At 40.6% G+C, this 13,558-nt stretch overlaps 1 protein-coding gene across 1 annotated transcript in view; it reads right to left on the bottom strand.

Moving 5' to 3' along the window:
* abcg8 (ATP-binding cassette, sub-family G (WHITE), member 8) overlaps positions 1–13,558 on the bottom strand; it is a 58,895-nt gene that overhangs the window by 30,650 nt on the left and 14,687 nt on the right. The window contains exons 6-7 of the mRNA XM_063055648.1: positions 12,503–12,772; positions 695–860 (exon numbers count right to left, since the gene is read on the bottom strand). Coding sequence (XP_062911718.1) covers positions 695–860; positions 12,503–12,772 — 436 coding nt within the window. The remainder of the gene's footprint in view (positions 1–694; positions 861–12,502; positions 12,773–13,558) is intronic.

Here is a 13,558-nt window from a genome sequence, read left to right as displayed (position 1 = left end):
GTCTCCCTTTTTATGTTACAACATTATTGACTGCAATGTTGCCGTATTATCAGCCTGTCCTTGCTAGAAGTCTCACTATACATTGCCTTTGTCTGTAAGCCAACTAACTCATCTTCAGCACTATCACTCTGGTTCCCCTCCCCCTAAACTAAAACTAAATTAGCTTAAACCCTTCCAAATAGATCTAGCAAACCTGCCCACAAGAATATTGCGACCCCTCGAGTTCAGGTGTAACCAAGCCTTTTGTACAGGTCATACCTTCCCCAGAAGAGATCCCAATGTTCTACTAGTCTGAACCCCCGCCCCCTCTTCCAGTTCCTCAGCCACGCATTTATCTGCCAAATGCTGCTAGTCTAATCCTCAAGGGTGCGTGGCACAGGCAGCAATCCAGAGATTACTACTCTGGCAGTCCTGCTTTTTGGCTTTCTACCTAGCTCCCTAACATGTCTCTTCAGGACCTCCTCGACTTTCCTACCTTTGTCATTGGTGCCAATATGTACCATGACTTCCAGCTGCTCATCCTCCCCTTTTAGAATGCTGTGGACTTGATCTGAGACATCCCCGAACCTGGCATCTGGGAGGCAACATACAATATGGATGTCTCTATCACGTCCATAGAATCTCACCCCTCTTCCCCTAACTATGGAATCTCTTATCACTACTACAATCATCTTCACCTCTCTTCTCTTCTTACCTTTTTGTGTTGCTTTTATCTGGAGTGGTGTGACAGCTATCAGATTTCCAAGTGTAATCATCTGTGCCTTTGACTTTTTCCCAAAATATGGAAGCAAATCTGTTGGCTTTTTCCTGTGTGATTTGCTCCTGTTCCTTGGAACGCCTATCAATGCTGATTAGATCAACTGCAAGAGACAATATAATTTTTTTTCAGAGCTGTTACTGACCATTCTAAACAAATCAACAGTAGAGGTCATAATTAAGAGTTGCACAACAAAATTACTTTTGAATGACATTGGCCCAGATTTTGAGGTAAAGGTAATGGTGAACCAGTTAGAAATTACTGTTATCAAGAAATCGTACAGGCAGTAACTTTGGCATCTGCATGAATATAAGTGCAAATATCAAGACATTTCTCTGAGTTGTTCAACTTCTCCAAAATTAAATTTTTTGCTATCTCACCTTTCCTTTCATTAATTCCACCTTCCTTTACTCCATTCCTCTTCATGTGTGCCACAGTTCCCAAGGAGACGTTGGATTGTACATAATTAGTCATTTGGGAAGGAGTTAAGTTAAAATAAAAAGATGTTAAGTTTAAGCGGAGTGGCCATTGTGTGAGTTGGCAACTGCAGCTGGATATACTTTTTGTGAGTGTAGTTGTCAGGGATATTGGAGATCTCCTTGCCTTGCCACATTCTACAAGAGGACCATTCCACTAACCTGCCTGGCATCTCCACTGCTCCATGAAATAAGAAAGAAAGAAAAATTAAACCAAAATATCTGCCTACAGCCTCTGCATCTCCTTGCTGAAGCTTCTGTAAGTTAAAACCTGAGCTCCCCACTCAGAATCAGAATCACTGACATGTCATGAAATTTGTTGTTATGTGGCAACAGTACATTGCAATACATAATAATAAAACAGTAAATTCCACACACACACACACACACACACACACACACACTATATAAATATATATATAATGTTACACACACACACACACACACACATACACACACTATATAAATATATATATAATGTTACACACACACATACACATACACACACTATATAAATATATATATATATATGTTACACACACACACTATATAAATATATACATATAATGTTAAATTAAATAAGTAGTGCGTGAAGAAGAGAAAATGAAAGAAGAGGAAATGTATACTTTTGGGTTTACCCTATGGATTTTGGCTGCCGATTATGAAAACCACCATGAAATTCCCACTATCACGCATCATTTTAATTGTTATTTCAATTGGGAAGATGTTGGAGTCAATTGCTAAGGATGAGGTTATGGAGTACTTGGTGACACAGGACACGATAGGACAAAATCAGCATGGTTTTCTTCATGGAAAATTTTGCCTGATAAAACTGTTGGAATTCTTTGAGGAAATTACAGGTAGGATAGATAAAGGGGATGTTGTATATTTGGATTTTCAGAAGGCCTTTTACAAAGTGCCACACATGAGGCTGCTAACCAAGTTAAGAACCCATGGTATTTCAGGAAAGTTACTAACATGGTTAGAGCAATGGCAGATTGGAAGGAGGCAGCGAGTGGGAATAAAAGGATCCTTTTCTGATTGGCTGTCAGTGGCTAGTGGTGTTCTGCAAGGGTCGGTGTTGGAACCATTTCTTTTTATGCTGTATATAAATAATTTAGATGATGGAATAGATGGCTTTGTTGCCAAGTTTGCCAATGACACAAAGATTGGTGGAGGGGCAGGTAGTGTTGAGGAAACATGTATGCTGAAGAAGGACTTAGACGGATTTGGAGAATGGGCAAGAAAGTAGCAAATGAAATACAATGTTGTAAAATGCATGGTCATGCACTTTGGTAATAGAAATAAATGGGCAGACTGTTTTCTAAATGGAGAGAAAATCCAAAAATCTGAGATGCAAAGGGACTTGGGAGTCCTTGTGCAGAACATGCTAAAATAAACTTGTAGGTTGAGTTGGTGGTGAGGAAGGCAAATGCAATGTTAGCATTCATTTCAAGAGGTCCAGAATACAACAGCAGGGATGTGATGCTGAGGCTTTGTAAGGCACTGGTGAGGCCTCACCTTGAGTATTGTGAAAAGTTCTGTGTTCCTCATCTAAGAAAAGATGTGCTGGCATTGGAGAGGGTCTAGAGGAGATTCACAAGGATGATTCCAGGAGTGAAAGGATTATCATAAGAGGAACATTTGATGGCTCTGGGTCTGTACTTGCTGGAATTTAAAAGGATTGGGGGGGGGGGGAATCTCATTGAAACCTTTCGAACGTAAAAAGCCCTAGACAGAGTAGATGTGGAAAGGATGGTTCCCATAGTGGAGGAGTCTTGGACAATAGGGTACAACCTCAGGATAGAGGGGCGTCAATTTAAAACAGAGATGTGGAGAAATTTCTTTTGCCAGAGGGTGGTGAATTTGTGGAATTTGTTACCACAGGCAGCTGTGGAGGCCAGGTCATTGGGTGTATTTAAGGCAGAGATTGATAGGTTCTTGATTGGACACAGCATAAAAGGTTATGGGGAGAAGGCTGGGAAATGGGGTTGAGGAGGGGAAAAAAGGATCAGCCATGATTAAATGGCGGAGCAGACTTGGTGAGCCAAATGGCCTAATTCTGCTCCTATGTCTTATGGTCTTATGGTCTAGTTAATAATTCAAGTCGATTAAAATGTTGACCACAATGAAAAGTTTTCTACCTTGTCTAGGCATGCCTGGGCATGCTTAGACAGGGCGGATGTTGCATGGCAGGACAGGTTTTAGAAAGACTATAAAAGTATCATGCACACTCCATTCTATACATTGCCTTTACATGTATATCGGTTTGCGATCACATTGAACTGCATGCTCTACATGCATAGCATATTGTGCGTACTCATTATAATAAAGTAATTGTATTTTCAGGAGTACTTGTGATAGCAAAATGTTTTGCCAATGATGCAACAGCCACGATACTTTCTGTTATATTTGTAGTGAATATATTCTTAAATCTGAAAGATGGAGCATTTCTCCTCTTATTAAGAAAGCCTATGAACTCTATTTTAGGTGTAAAACTAGCTCCAAGCCAAAACCTGGGCTCCTCAGATTTGTTGCACAACATGTGCTTTCAATCTTAGAGCTTGGCTCAGAAGTACTCGAATGTCAAAGCCATTTGCTGTCCCGATGATATGGCAAGAACAGAAGGATCAGGTAACAGACTGCTACTTCTGTCTGACCAGTGCATCTGATTTCTCTGCTAAAAACAAGAAATCCATTGAATATCCCAATCTTCCTTCAGCCATGAGACCTTTGACACATGACAACAGTCTGCCAGGATTGAAGCCACCATTGACATGGAGTCTAGAGGAGGCAGACAAAGATGCCATGATGCACAAGCCAGGAATTGAAAACAACACTGACACTGATACAGATTTTGAACCCTTATTGTCGAGTGAGCCTCATCTGATAACTCAATCTGAGTTAATTGACTTGATCAGAGACTGGGGTTTGTTACAGGCAAAAAGCAGAGTTACACGGTTCAAGGCTGCAAGGATGGACTCTGTGGTCACCAGGCACAAAAATTTCTTTTTCATAGCTACTAAGCAGATTTGACCCAATTCTTTGGTTAGGTTGATAATCTGTGTTTCTGCATGGACAGATCAAACAGATAATCAATGACAGGCAAATTGAAGAACTTCTAGTGGGACTGAAGAAAATCACATAGGAGCATTCAACGATGTTGTTGAAAATTTCCTTGGCTACTACAGAGCACCAAACTTCATGCAGCTGATTGACAACATGCTTCAAGCGTACAAAACCATGAAATGCAACATGTCACTAAAGATTCATTTTCCGCATTCTCGTTTAGACTTCTTCCCTGCAAATCTTGGTACTGTCAGTGATGAGCATGGTGAAAGGTTTCACCAGGACTTGCAGTCATGGAGAAATGGTGTCAGAGCAATTGGAATACAACAGTGCTGGCTGATTATTGTTGAACATTTCAGTGAGAAGCCTCAGACGCGTCAGCACTACTATGCAATTAAATTCATTATATTCAATAAAAGATAATTTGTTGTTTCTCCAAATTCCTACGTGATGCAAGTGGTCTGTAGTTATATTTGTGTTCAGCTTCAAATGGTCACAAATACATTCTGAGGAAGCAACCTGTTTGAAAAATTTGCTAATACGGCTCAGGAAGTTCCAGAGTACAGAGTTCAATTCCAGCGTTGTTTTATATGGAGTGGAATGCATGGGTTTTCCCAGGGTGCTCTGATTTCCTCAAACAGTCCATAGATGTACCGGGTAGATTAATTGTCCATCGTAAATTGCCCTGTGTTTAGGTGAGGGTTAATCGCGTTTGTCAGAGGTTGCAAGGTTGGTATGGCTCAAAGGGCCGTTAGTGCCTACTCTGCCTTGTATTACTAAATAAAATAAGTAAATAATAAGAAAGACATCAGGAAAGCTAAAAGAAAGCACAAGGTTGCTCTAGCAGACAAGTTGAAGGAGAATCCTAAAAGATTCTACAGATATGTTAAGAGCAAAAGGGTTGCAAGGGACAAAATTGGTCCTGTGGGAGCACATGCAGAAATTGCCAGGGCCCTAGTAGAAATATTAAAATGATCATTACTGACAGGTAAGGTACCAGAGGATTGGAGGATAGCTAATGTTGTTCTGCTGTTTCAAAAAAGCTCTAAAAATAAACCAGGAAATTATAGGCCAGTGAGTCTGACATCAGTAGTAGGAAAGTTACTGGAAGGTCTTCTAAGGGACCAGATATATAAGTATTTGGATAGACATGGACTGATTAAGGATAGTCAGCATGGCTTTGTGCATGGTAAGTCAAATCTAACCAATTTTATAGAGTTTTTCAAGGAGGTTACCAGGAATGTGGATGAAGGCAAGGCGGTGGATGTTGTCTACATGGACTTTAGCAAGGTGTTTGACAAGATCCCACATGGGAGGTTGGTCAAGAAGGTTCAGTCGCTCAACATTCAAGATGAGGTAGTAAATTGGATTGCACATTGGCTTTGTGGGAAAAGCCTGAGAGTGGTAGTAGATGGATGCCTTTCTGACTAGAGGCCTGTGACAAGTGGAGTGCTGCAGGGATTGGTGCTGGGTCCATTGTTGTTTGTCATCTATATCAATGATCTGGATAATAATGCAATTAACTTGATCAGCATATTTGCAGATGGCACCAAGATTGGGGGTGTAGTGGACAGCAAGGAAAGTCTATCATGGCTTGCAGCGTGATCTGTACCAGGTGGAAAAACGGGGTGAAAAGCGGCAGATCGAATTTAATGCAGACAAGTGCGAGGTGTTGCACTTTGGGAGGACCATCCAGGGTAGATCTTACACAGTGAATGGCAGGGCACTAAGGAATGTGGTAGAACAAAGGGATCTGGGAATACAGGTCCATAATACATAGAAAGTAGTGTCACAGGTAGATAGGGTCGTAAAGAAAGCTTTTGGTACATTGGCCTTCATAAATCGAAGTACTGAGTACAGGAGAAGGGATGTTATGTTGGAGTTGTATAAAACATTGGTGAGGCCTAATTTGGTGTATTTGCAGTTTTGGTCACCTACCTACAGGGAAGATGTAAATAAGGTGGCTTTTCAAAAGATGAAGGAAATTGTGACGTCAGACACTGTACTCACACATTATGATCCACGTTGTCCTGTGAAGGACACACCTTCTGTTATAGATATAGTAATTTTACATGCTATGAGTGATGGAAGTGAACGCCCCATAATCTTTGCACTACATTCCCTTACCACTGCAGAGAAAGATTATGCACAGATCAACACAGAGGCCTTGAGTCCAGTTTGGAGTGTAAAACATTTTAACCAGTATGGGAGAGAGATTACCCTCATTACTGATCATCAACCACTGGTGTCCATTTTCAATCCCCAGAATGGTGTTCCACTAACAGTAGCAGCATGAATGCAGAGATGGGCTCTATTTCTTGGAGGATACAATTACAAGATCAAATTCAAGAGAACAACTAATCAAGGAAATGCATACAGATTGTCCCAGTTACCCTTGGAAAAAGAAATACCTGAAAAATGTACAAAAGAGGACACTCCTCTTGATGTATTCTCCCTAATGCAAATTGAAGGTCTCCCAATTATGGCCAAGATGATCCAAAGGGAAAGTAGATAAGACCCCACACTCAGGTCTACATGGCAACCCAAAATGGCTGGAATGTGCAGCAGAAATTCCAGTTCCTCCATTTTCACCAGCGCCAGGATAAACTTGCCTTTGATGGGGGTTGCCTTATGTGGCGATTGAGAGTTGTTGCACCATCCAAGCTGAGAGTTAAACTGTTGGAGGAGCTATACACCAGCTATCTGGGGATGGTCAAAATGAAAGTGTTGGCTCAAAGCTTTGTCTGGTGGCTTGGGATAGATCAGCCTCTACCTCCTCAGGAGCTTGCGCAGATTCAACATCTCATCAAAAACCTTGACCAACACCAATGCCTTTGAGTGGAAAATCCTGCAAAAGGTAGTGGATTCGGCCCAGTACTTCATGGGCAAAGCCCTCCAACCTTTGAAACATTGGCATAGAAAAGCAGCATCTATCATCAAAGATCCTTCCCACCCAGGCCATGCTCTTTTCTCGGTGCTGCCATCAGGTAGAAGGTACAAATGCCTCAGGACTCGCACCACCAGGTTCAAGAACAGTTACTACCCCTCAACCATCAGGCTCCTGAACAAAAAGGGATAACTACAACTCATTCTATTTCTCGTCTCATTTTAAGGACTCTTTACCTTGTTATTTATACTTGTTATTTATTGCTATTTATTTATATTTGCATTTGCACAATTTGTTGCTCATTAATCCTGAACTGACCATTCTCCTACACGGTGGAGATTGCATCTGATGTCATCTGCAGACAGCACATTGATCAGTTGAGGAGAGCAGAGTCAATTGATGTCCATATATGTCAGAACCACTTCCTGCAGTACCAGAGTCAACCCCTACAACCACAACGGAAGAGGCCCCAGAACCTGAGATTGTTTCACAGCCACAAGTCTCACTTGCCAAGAAGAGTGACTCCCCCCCACTTGTCAGGAACGACATTATACCACAACAGTAAGAAATTCTCCACAGCGATTAACACTCTTGGCCTGAATGGGGTAATTTAAAAGTTACTGTGGTGTTAATGTCTATATAGTAATTGTTTTATATAGTATAACTTATATATAGTATATGATGACTAGAGAGCAATACATTACATATCTGAGTTGAGATGCATTCTATATTGAGCTAAGCAGGGAGAAGTGTAGTGTATTTAATCTTTCAGTCACATGTATTTGAGTAATATTGTAAATGGATTGCCTGATTAAGCATCTTTTGTTTGTTTATATAATTCATTATGGATTACACATAAGAAGTACATGAATGGCATACGTCATCATGCCACCATGTCATACAAGAGTGCCTCACTTAAAAAAAAAGAGAAACTGAGTAGACAAGTAAACTAAGTTGGTTCTTGTGTTTTTCTTTCGACGAGTTTCCCGAGTTACAAAACATAACAGTTCCTTCTAATTTTTGTTTAACCGCTGCGCTGACCAACCATTGCTCCGAGCAGGACATTTTTACACAGCCTGAAGACCGCACAGCACCTCGGATGGTTTTTTTGTAATATGCACACTATGAACATTTAGAATGAAAATTGAAAGTCACATACTTCTGATTTATTTATTAACTGAAAGGTATAATGAAATCAAAGTTCAAGGTTCAGGTTCAAAGTAAATTTGTAATCAAAGTATGTACATGTCACCATATCCAACCCTGAGATTCAATTTCTTCTAGCATAGTCTGTAAATCCAATAACAGTAATATAATCAATGAAAGACTGCACTGACAGGACGTCCAACCACTGTGCAAAAGACAACAAATTGCAAATGCAGAAGGAAAGAAAAAAGTAATAATAATAAAAGATAAAGAAACAATAAATATCAAGATAAGCAATAACTATCAAGAACATGAGATGAAGAGTCCTTGAAACTGAGTCCATGGGTTGTGGGAACAATTCAGTGATGGGGTATATGAGGCTAATCGCTCTGGTTTAGGGGCCTGATGGTTGAGGAGTAATAACTTTTCCTGAACCTGGTGGTGTGAGTCCTGAAGCTCCTCTACTTTCTTCCTGATGGCAGTAGCAAGAAGAAATCATGACCTGGGTGGTGGGAGTCCCTGATGATGGATGCAGCTTTCCTGTGATAGCACTCCATGTAGATTTGCTGAATGGTGGGGGCAGATTTATCTGTGATGGACTAGGCTATGTCCACTACTTTTTGTAAGATTTTCCATTCAAGGATTTTTCATTTCAGAGGGCCTGTCTTGGGTCCAGCACGTAGGTGCAATTATGAAGAAAGCACGGCAGTGCCTCCACTTCCTTAGGAGTTGTATGACATCTATAACTTTGACTAATCTCTATAGGTATGTGGTGGAGAAATCAATTATTGGTGGGAAATCAACGATGAGTAAAAGCTATTCAATATATCACCTGTCATTGATAACCCTGGTTGTGGCAATACTGTATTGGGGAAATGTTTTCATTGGGAAAACAAAAGCAGAAACCAGAACTAGCTTCCTTGTAAACAACAGGAATTCTGCAGATGCTGGAAATTCAAGCAACACACTGTCCTGACGAAGGGTCTCGGCCTGAAACGTCGACTGCACCTCTTCCTAGAGATGCTGCCTGGCTTGCTGCATTCACCAGCAACTTTTATGTGTGTTACTAGCTTCCTTGTGCCCCTCTCCCAGGGTAGTCTGATCACCTTCCTCAACGGGAACAGAAAGAAAGTAATTCTGGTTTCTGCTTTTGTTTTTGCAAAGAAAAAAATTATTTGCAAGATATCATGACAGAATTCTTCCACTGCAAATTTGGGTACATTTCAAAGATTACTTAATTAGATATAATGTACTGTGGGTAATACTGAAAGGGATGTGAAAACTACAGTATAGCTGTTGGTTTAACTAATATGTCTCCACATGACAAGGAAATGAGAACTGAGACTGAATAATGAATACTTTTGAAAACTGATGGCTGTCTGTTGGTGATTCATGGCTTCACTAATGACAATTGAAAGCCACTAAGTCAAACTTATATGTGAATGTTCTGATTAATTATTTTACAATGTCACAAGGAGAGAATTTGCTGACAAATGGCAGGGGGAATGTGTTTTATAAATGCTGATATAGATCAGCTTATTGCAAGAGACCTTTGACCACAGACAGTTCAACGTGGAGGTTCATTGTAAATGTGCAGACATAAGCTGGAATCAAGAACAGCCAACTCCAGATTTGGCAGCAGGTGGAGCATAATGCTTATGACATGAAGGTTGGCAGTGTTGTGGATAGTGCAGAAGGTTGTCATAGGTTACAAAGGGAAATAGATGATGCAGACTGGGCTGAGAAGTGGCAGATGGAGTTAAACCTGTAACAGTTTGAAGTGACACACTTTGGAAGATGGAACTGAAAGCCGGATACAAGGTTAATGGCAGGACTCTTAGCAGTGTTGAGGAACTTGGAGTTCAAGTTCATAGACCCCTCAAAGTTGATTGGGTGGTTAATAAAGTATGTGGTGTATTGGCCATCATAGGCCACACATGGAGCATTGTGTTCAGTTTTATTTGCCTTGTTTTGGAAGGATGTGGAAGTTTTAGAGACAGTGCAAAGGAAATTTATATCAGGATGCTCACAAAATACTGGAGGAACTCAGCAGACCAGACATTTTGTGTGTATTGCTAGGATTTCCAGCATCTGCAAAATTTCTCTTGTTTGTTATCAGGATGCTGCCTAGATTTGAGAACATGTCTTTTGAAGGAAGTTTGAGTGAACTAGGACTTTCCTTTTTGGAGCTAAGGATAATGAAGGTCAACTTCACAGAGGTGTATAAAATTATGAGAAGCATAGACAGAGTGGACATCCAGAACATTTTTCCAAGGATGGTAATGGCTAATACTAGAGATTATGGTTTTAGGGTGCGTAGAGCTATGTTTAGGGGAGATGTCAAAGGTAGGCTGCTTTTTTCACACAAAGAATGGTCGGTGTTTGTAATATATTGTTGGGCCGTGGTGGTAGAGGCTCATGCATTAGGAATTTTTAAGAAACTCCTACATATGTACATAGATGAAAGAAAAATTGAGGGTTATGGGCTGTGTAGGAGGGAAGAGTTAGAGTGGACTGTGGAGTAGGTTTATTTCAGTTGGCACAACATCACATCTGAACTGTGCTGTACCGTTCTATGTTCTACAATGTGAGAGGTCACAGAACGTGACCAAAAAGGCACTTTGCTGGGGTATTTGGGACAACAAACAAGAGGCAAATCCACTGACTCCTAGACTTGGATTTTCTCTGAATATTGATCCAGCAGACCTCATTTGTTGTAGCAGAGTTTTGAGATAAGATGGAGTTTTCAAACATCTAAATTATGGATTCATACCGAACAGGAATACTTCAACCTTCAGTACCTCGATGGCTGCTTCTCATAATAATTTGTAGTGATTCTATGGAAACCATCCTCTGTATTGTGGTCAAGCAATGCCACTGGGAGGCTCTCAAAGCTCAATAATGCTGTGATGATCCTGGGGAGCAAGCTGGTTCACAGGGTTCTACTGGTATTTAAGCATGGTATTAGAAGAGCAAATACACTTAAACTAATGAACACCCAGTGCACAACTCTATAATTAAAGTCACTCCCATTATCTCAAATTTAATATAGATAGGGTTGTTAGGATTTATTTACCGACTTATTGTGATATACAAGACATTCAAGGCATTCATTTACAAGCCCACCAAATCCATGCCAGCTTTTCACAGAACAATCCCATCAGTTCCATTCTCATTTCTCTTTGCCCCTTCAACTTATTCTGCCTGATGTGCCCATTCACACCTTTAATCCTTTTGTCAGTTGCCTACACAAGAAGCCATTCAACCTACTGGTACATCTTTGATACGTGGCACGAAACTGGAGCAATTTACAGAAATCCATGTGGTCACAGGGAGAACGTACAAACTCCATGAGGACATTACTTGGGGTCAGCACCACAGTGGCACAATGCTTTACAGTACCAGCGACCTGGGTTCAATTCCTGTCAGTAAGGAGTTTGTACATTCTCCTTGTGTCTACATGGCTTTCCACCAGATGCTCCAGTTCCCTCCCACAGTAAAAGACGTACTGGTTGGTAGGTTAATTGGTCACTGTAAATTGTCCTGTGATTAGGCTCGGATTAAATTGGGGGATTGCTGGGCAGCTGGTAACACCTATTCAGCACTGTGTCTCAATAAGCAAATAACCAGATGCTGTGAGGGTGCAGCTCCAACTGGTGGGCCACCACACCACCCGGAAACATTTGGATAGATATTTAAATTTAAACTGAACTGTGCCAGAACAAAAAGGGATATACTTCAGAAGTTCTGCTCATGGCTGTAGAAGAAACATTAACCCATATTCGCTTTCAGATGCTGACTGGGCTAATGAACATTTTCAGCACTTTCCCGCTCTTTTCATTTTACGGCCTCTGAAAGGTTGTCAATGCTTGAGGTAATAACAAGGATGGATAAAAGCTACTATAATGAGAATTACTGTGAATAGTTCACACATGCTTGACGTCGTAAAGCTTCTTATTCTCTATCACTGTCATGGAGCCAGTGATATAACTGAAAAAGTATAACTTTCATACTTTTGATTTCAGTCTAATGAAGATTTCCCAACCTGGTGTCCAGGGACCCCTTGATTAATGGTATTGGTCCATGGCATTAAAAAGGTTGGGAACCCCTGGTCTAACATGTTGTAATTACCATAGGGAACTACTACCAGTATATTTATTTACTTACCGTAAAAATCACAAGGATTGCAAAACCTTGGACAGGGATGTCCAATGGAGGTAAAGTAGGGAATCATATCCCTAGCTGTCCCACAATAGGCTGTTAATCCTGAAGAAAGGAGAACTACCAGATCGAATAAGTGAAATATGTCCGATCGTGGCTGATGGATTGACATTAGGATCAGTCGATTTCCTCTGGCAAGTCTTGAGAGAGTCATCACCAAGTTGTGTGCTGTAAAACTATCAAGTCCAGACGTAGGCTCATCTAATATTAAAATACCTAGAATGACAAAAAAAAACAGTAAATGAAACCAAGAAATCAGTTTAAATAGTGGCTTTTCTTTCAATACTGGAGGAGCTCGTATTTCATTGTAAGACAGGGGTTCCCAACCTGGGATCACGGACCCTGCGGTTAATGGTAGGGGTCCATGGCATAAAAAAGGTTGGGGGCCCCTGCTGTATGCCACTGTAATTAGAAAGGATTGATATAGGCATTAAACTGATGTAATATGAAGGTAGTGGCAATACTGAATATTTAAATGTTTTACAGAGATTACTAGAAATACACTGCACATCAGTTAGCATCTCTGTGGAGAGAAACAAAATTAATGTTTCAGGTCAACAACTTGAAATTAATCTGGGAAAAAGGATGAGACTTTAAGTCAAGGGAATGAAGTCTGGAAGGAGAAAATAATAGAGAAGTAAAAACAGAAAATTCTGGAAATACTCTGCTGATCAGACCACATCTATGGGAAGAGAAAAATTAGCTCCAATTCTCTTCCTAGAGATGTGGCCTGACTTGCTGAGTATTGTCAATTTTTATTTTCATTACTTTAGATTTACAGCATCTGCAGCTTTCTTTTTTATTTTCATGAATATCAGGAAAAGGTTTTGATAATATGGAGGACAGAAGAACTTAAAAGCAAAAGTGATGGTTAGATTTGTGGACCTTCGCCCCATCCTCAACAGGCAACATTTCCTATTGGCAAACAATTTTAATTCCAATTCCCAGTCTGACAAGTCAGTCCACGGCCTCCTCTACTGCCACGATGAGGCCACCCTCAGG

This window comes from Mobula hypostoma, chromosome 8, assembly GCF_963921235.1.
Source record: "Mobula hypostoma chromosome 8, sMobHyp1.1, whole genome shotgun sequence".
NCBI classification, from domain to species: domain Eukaryota; kingdom Metazoa; phylum Chordata; class Chondrichthyes; order Myliobatiformes; family Myliobatidae; genus Mobula; species Mobula hypostoma.
This window is presented reverse-complemented; position numbering and strand designations above follow the sequence as displayed.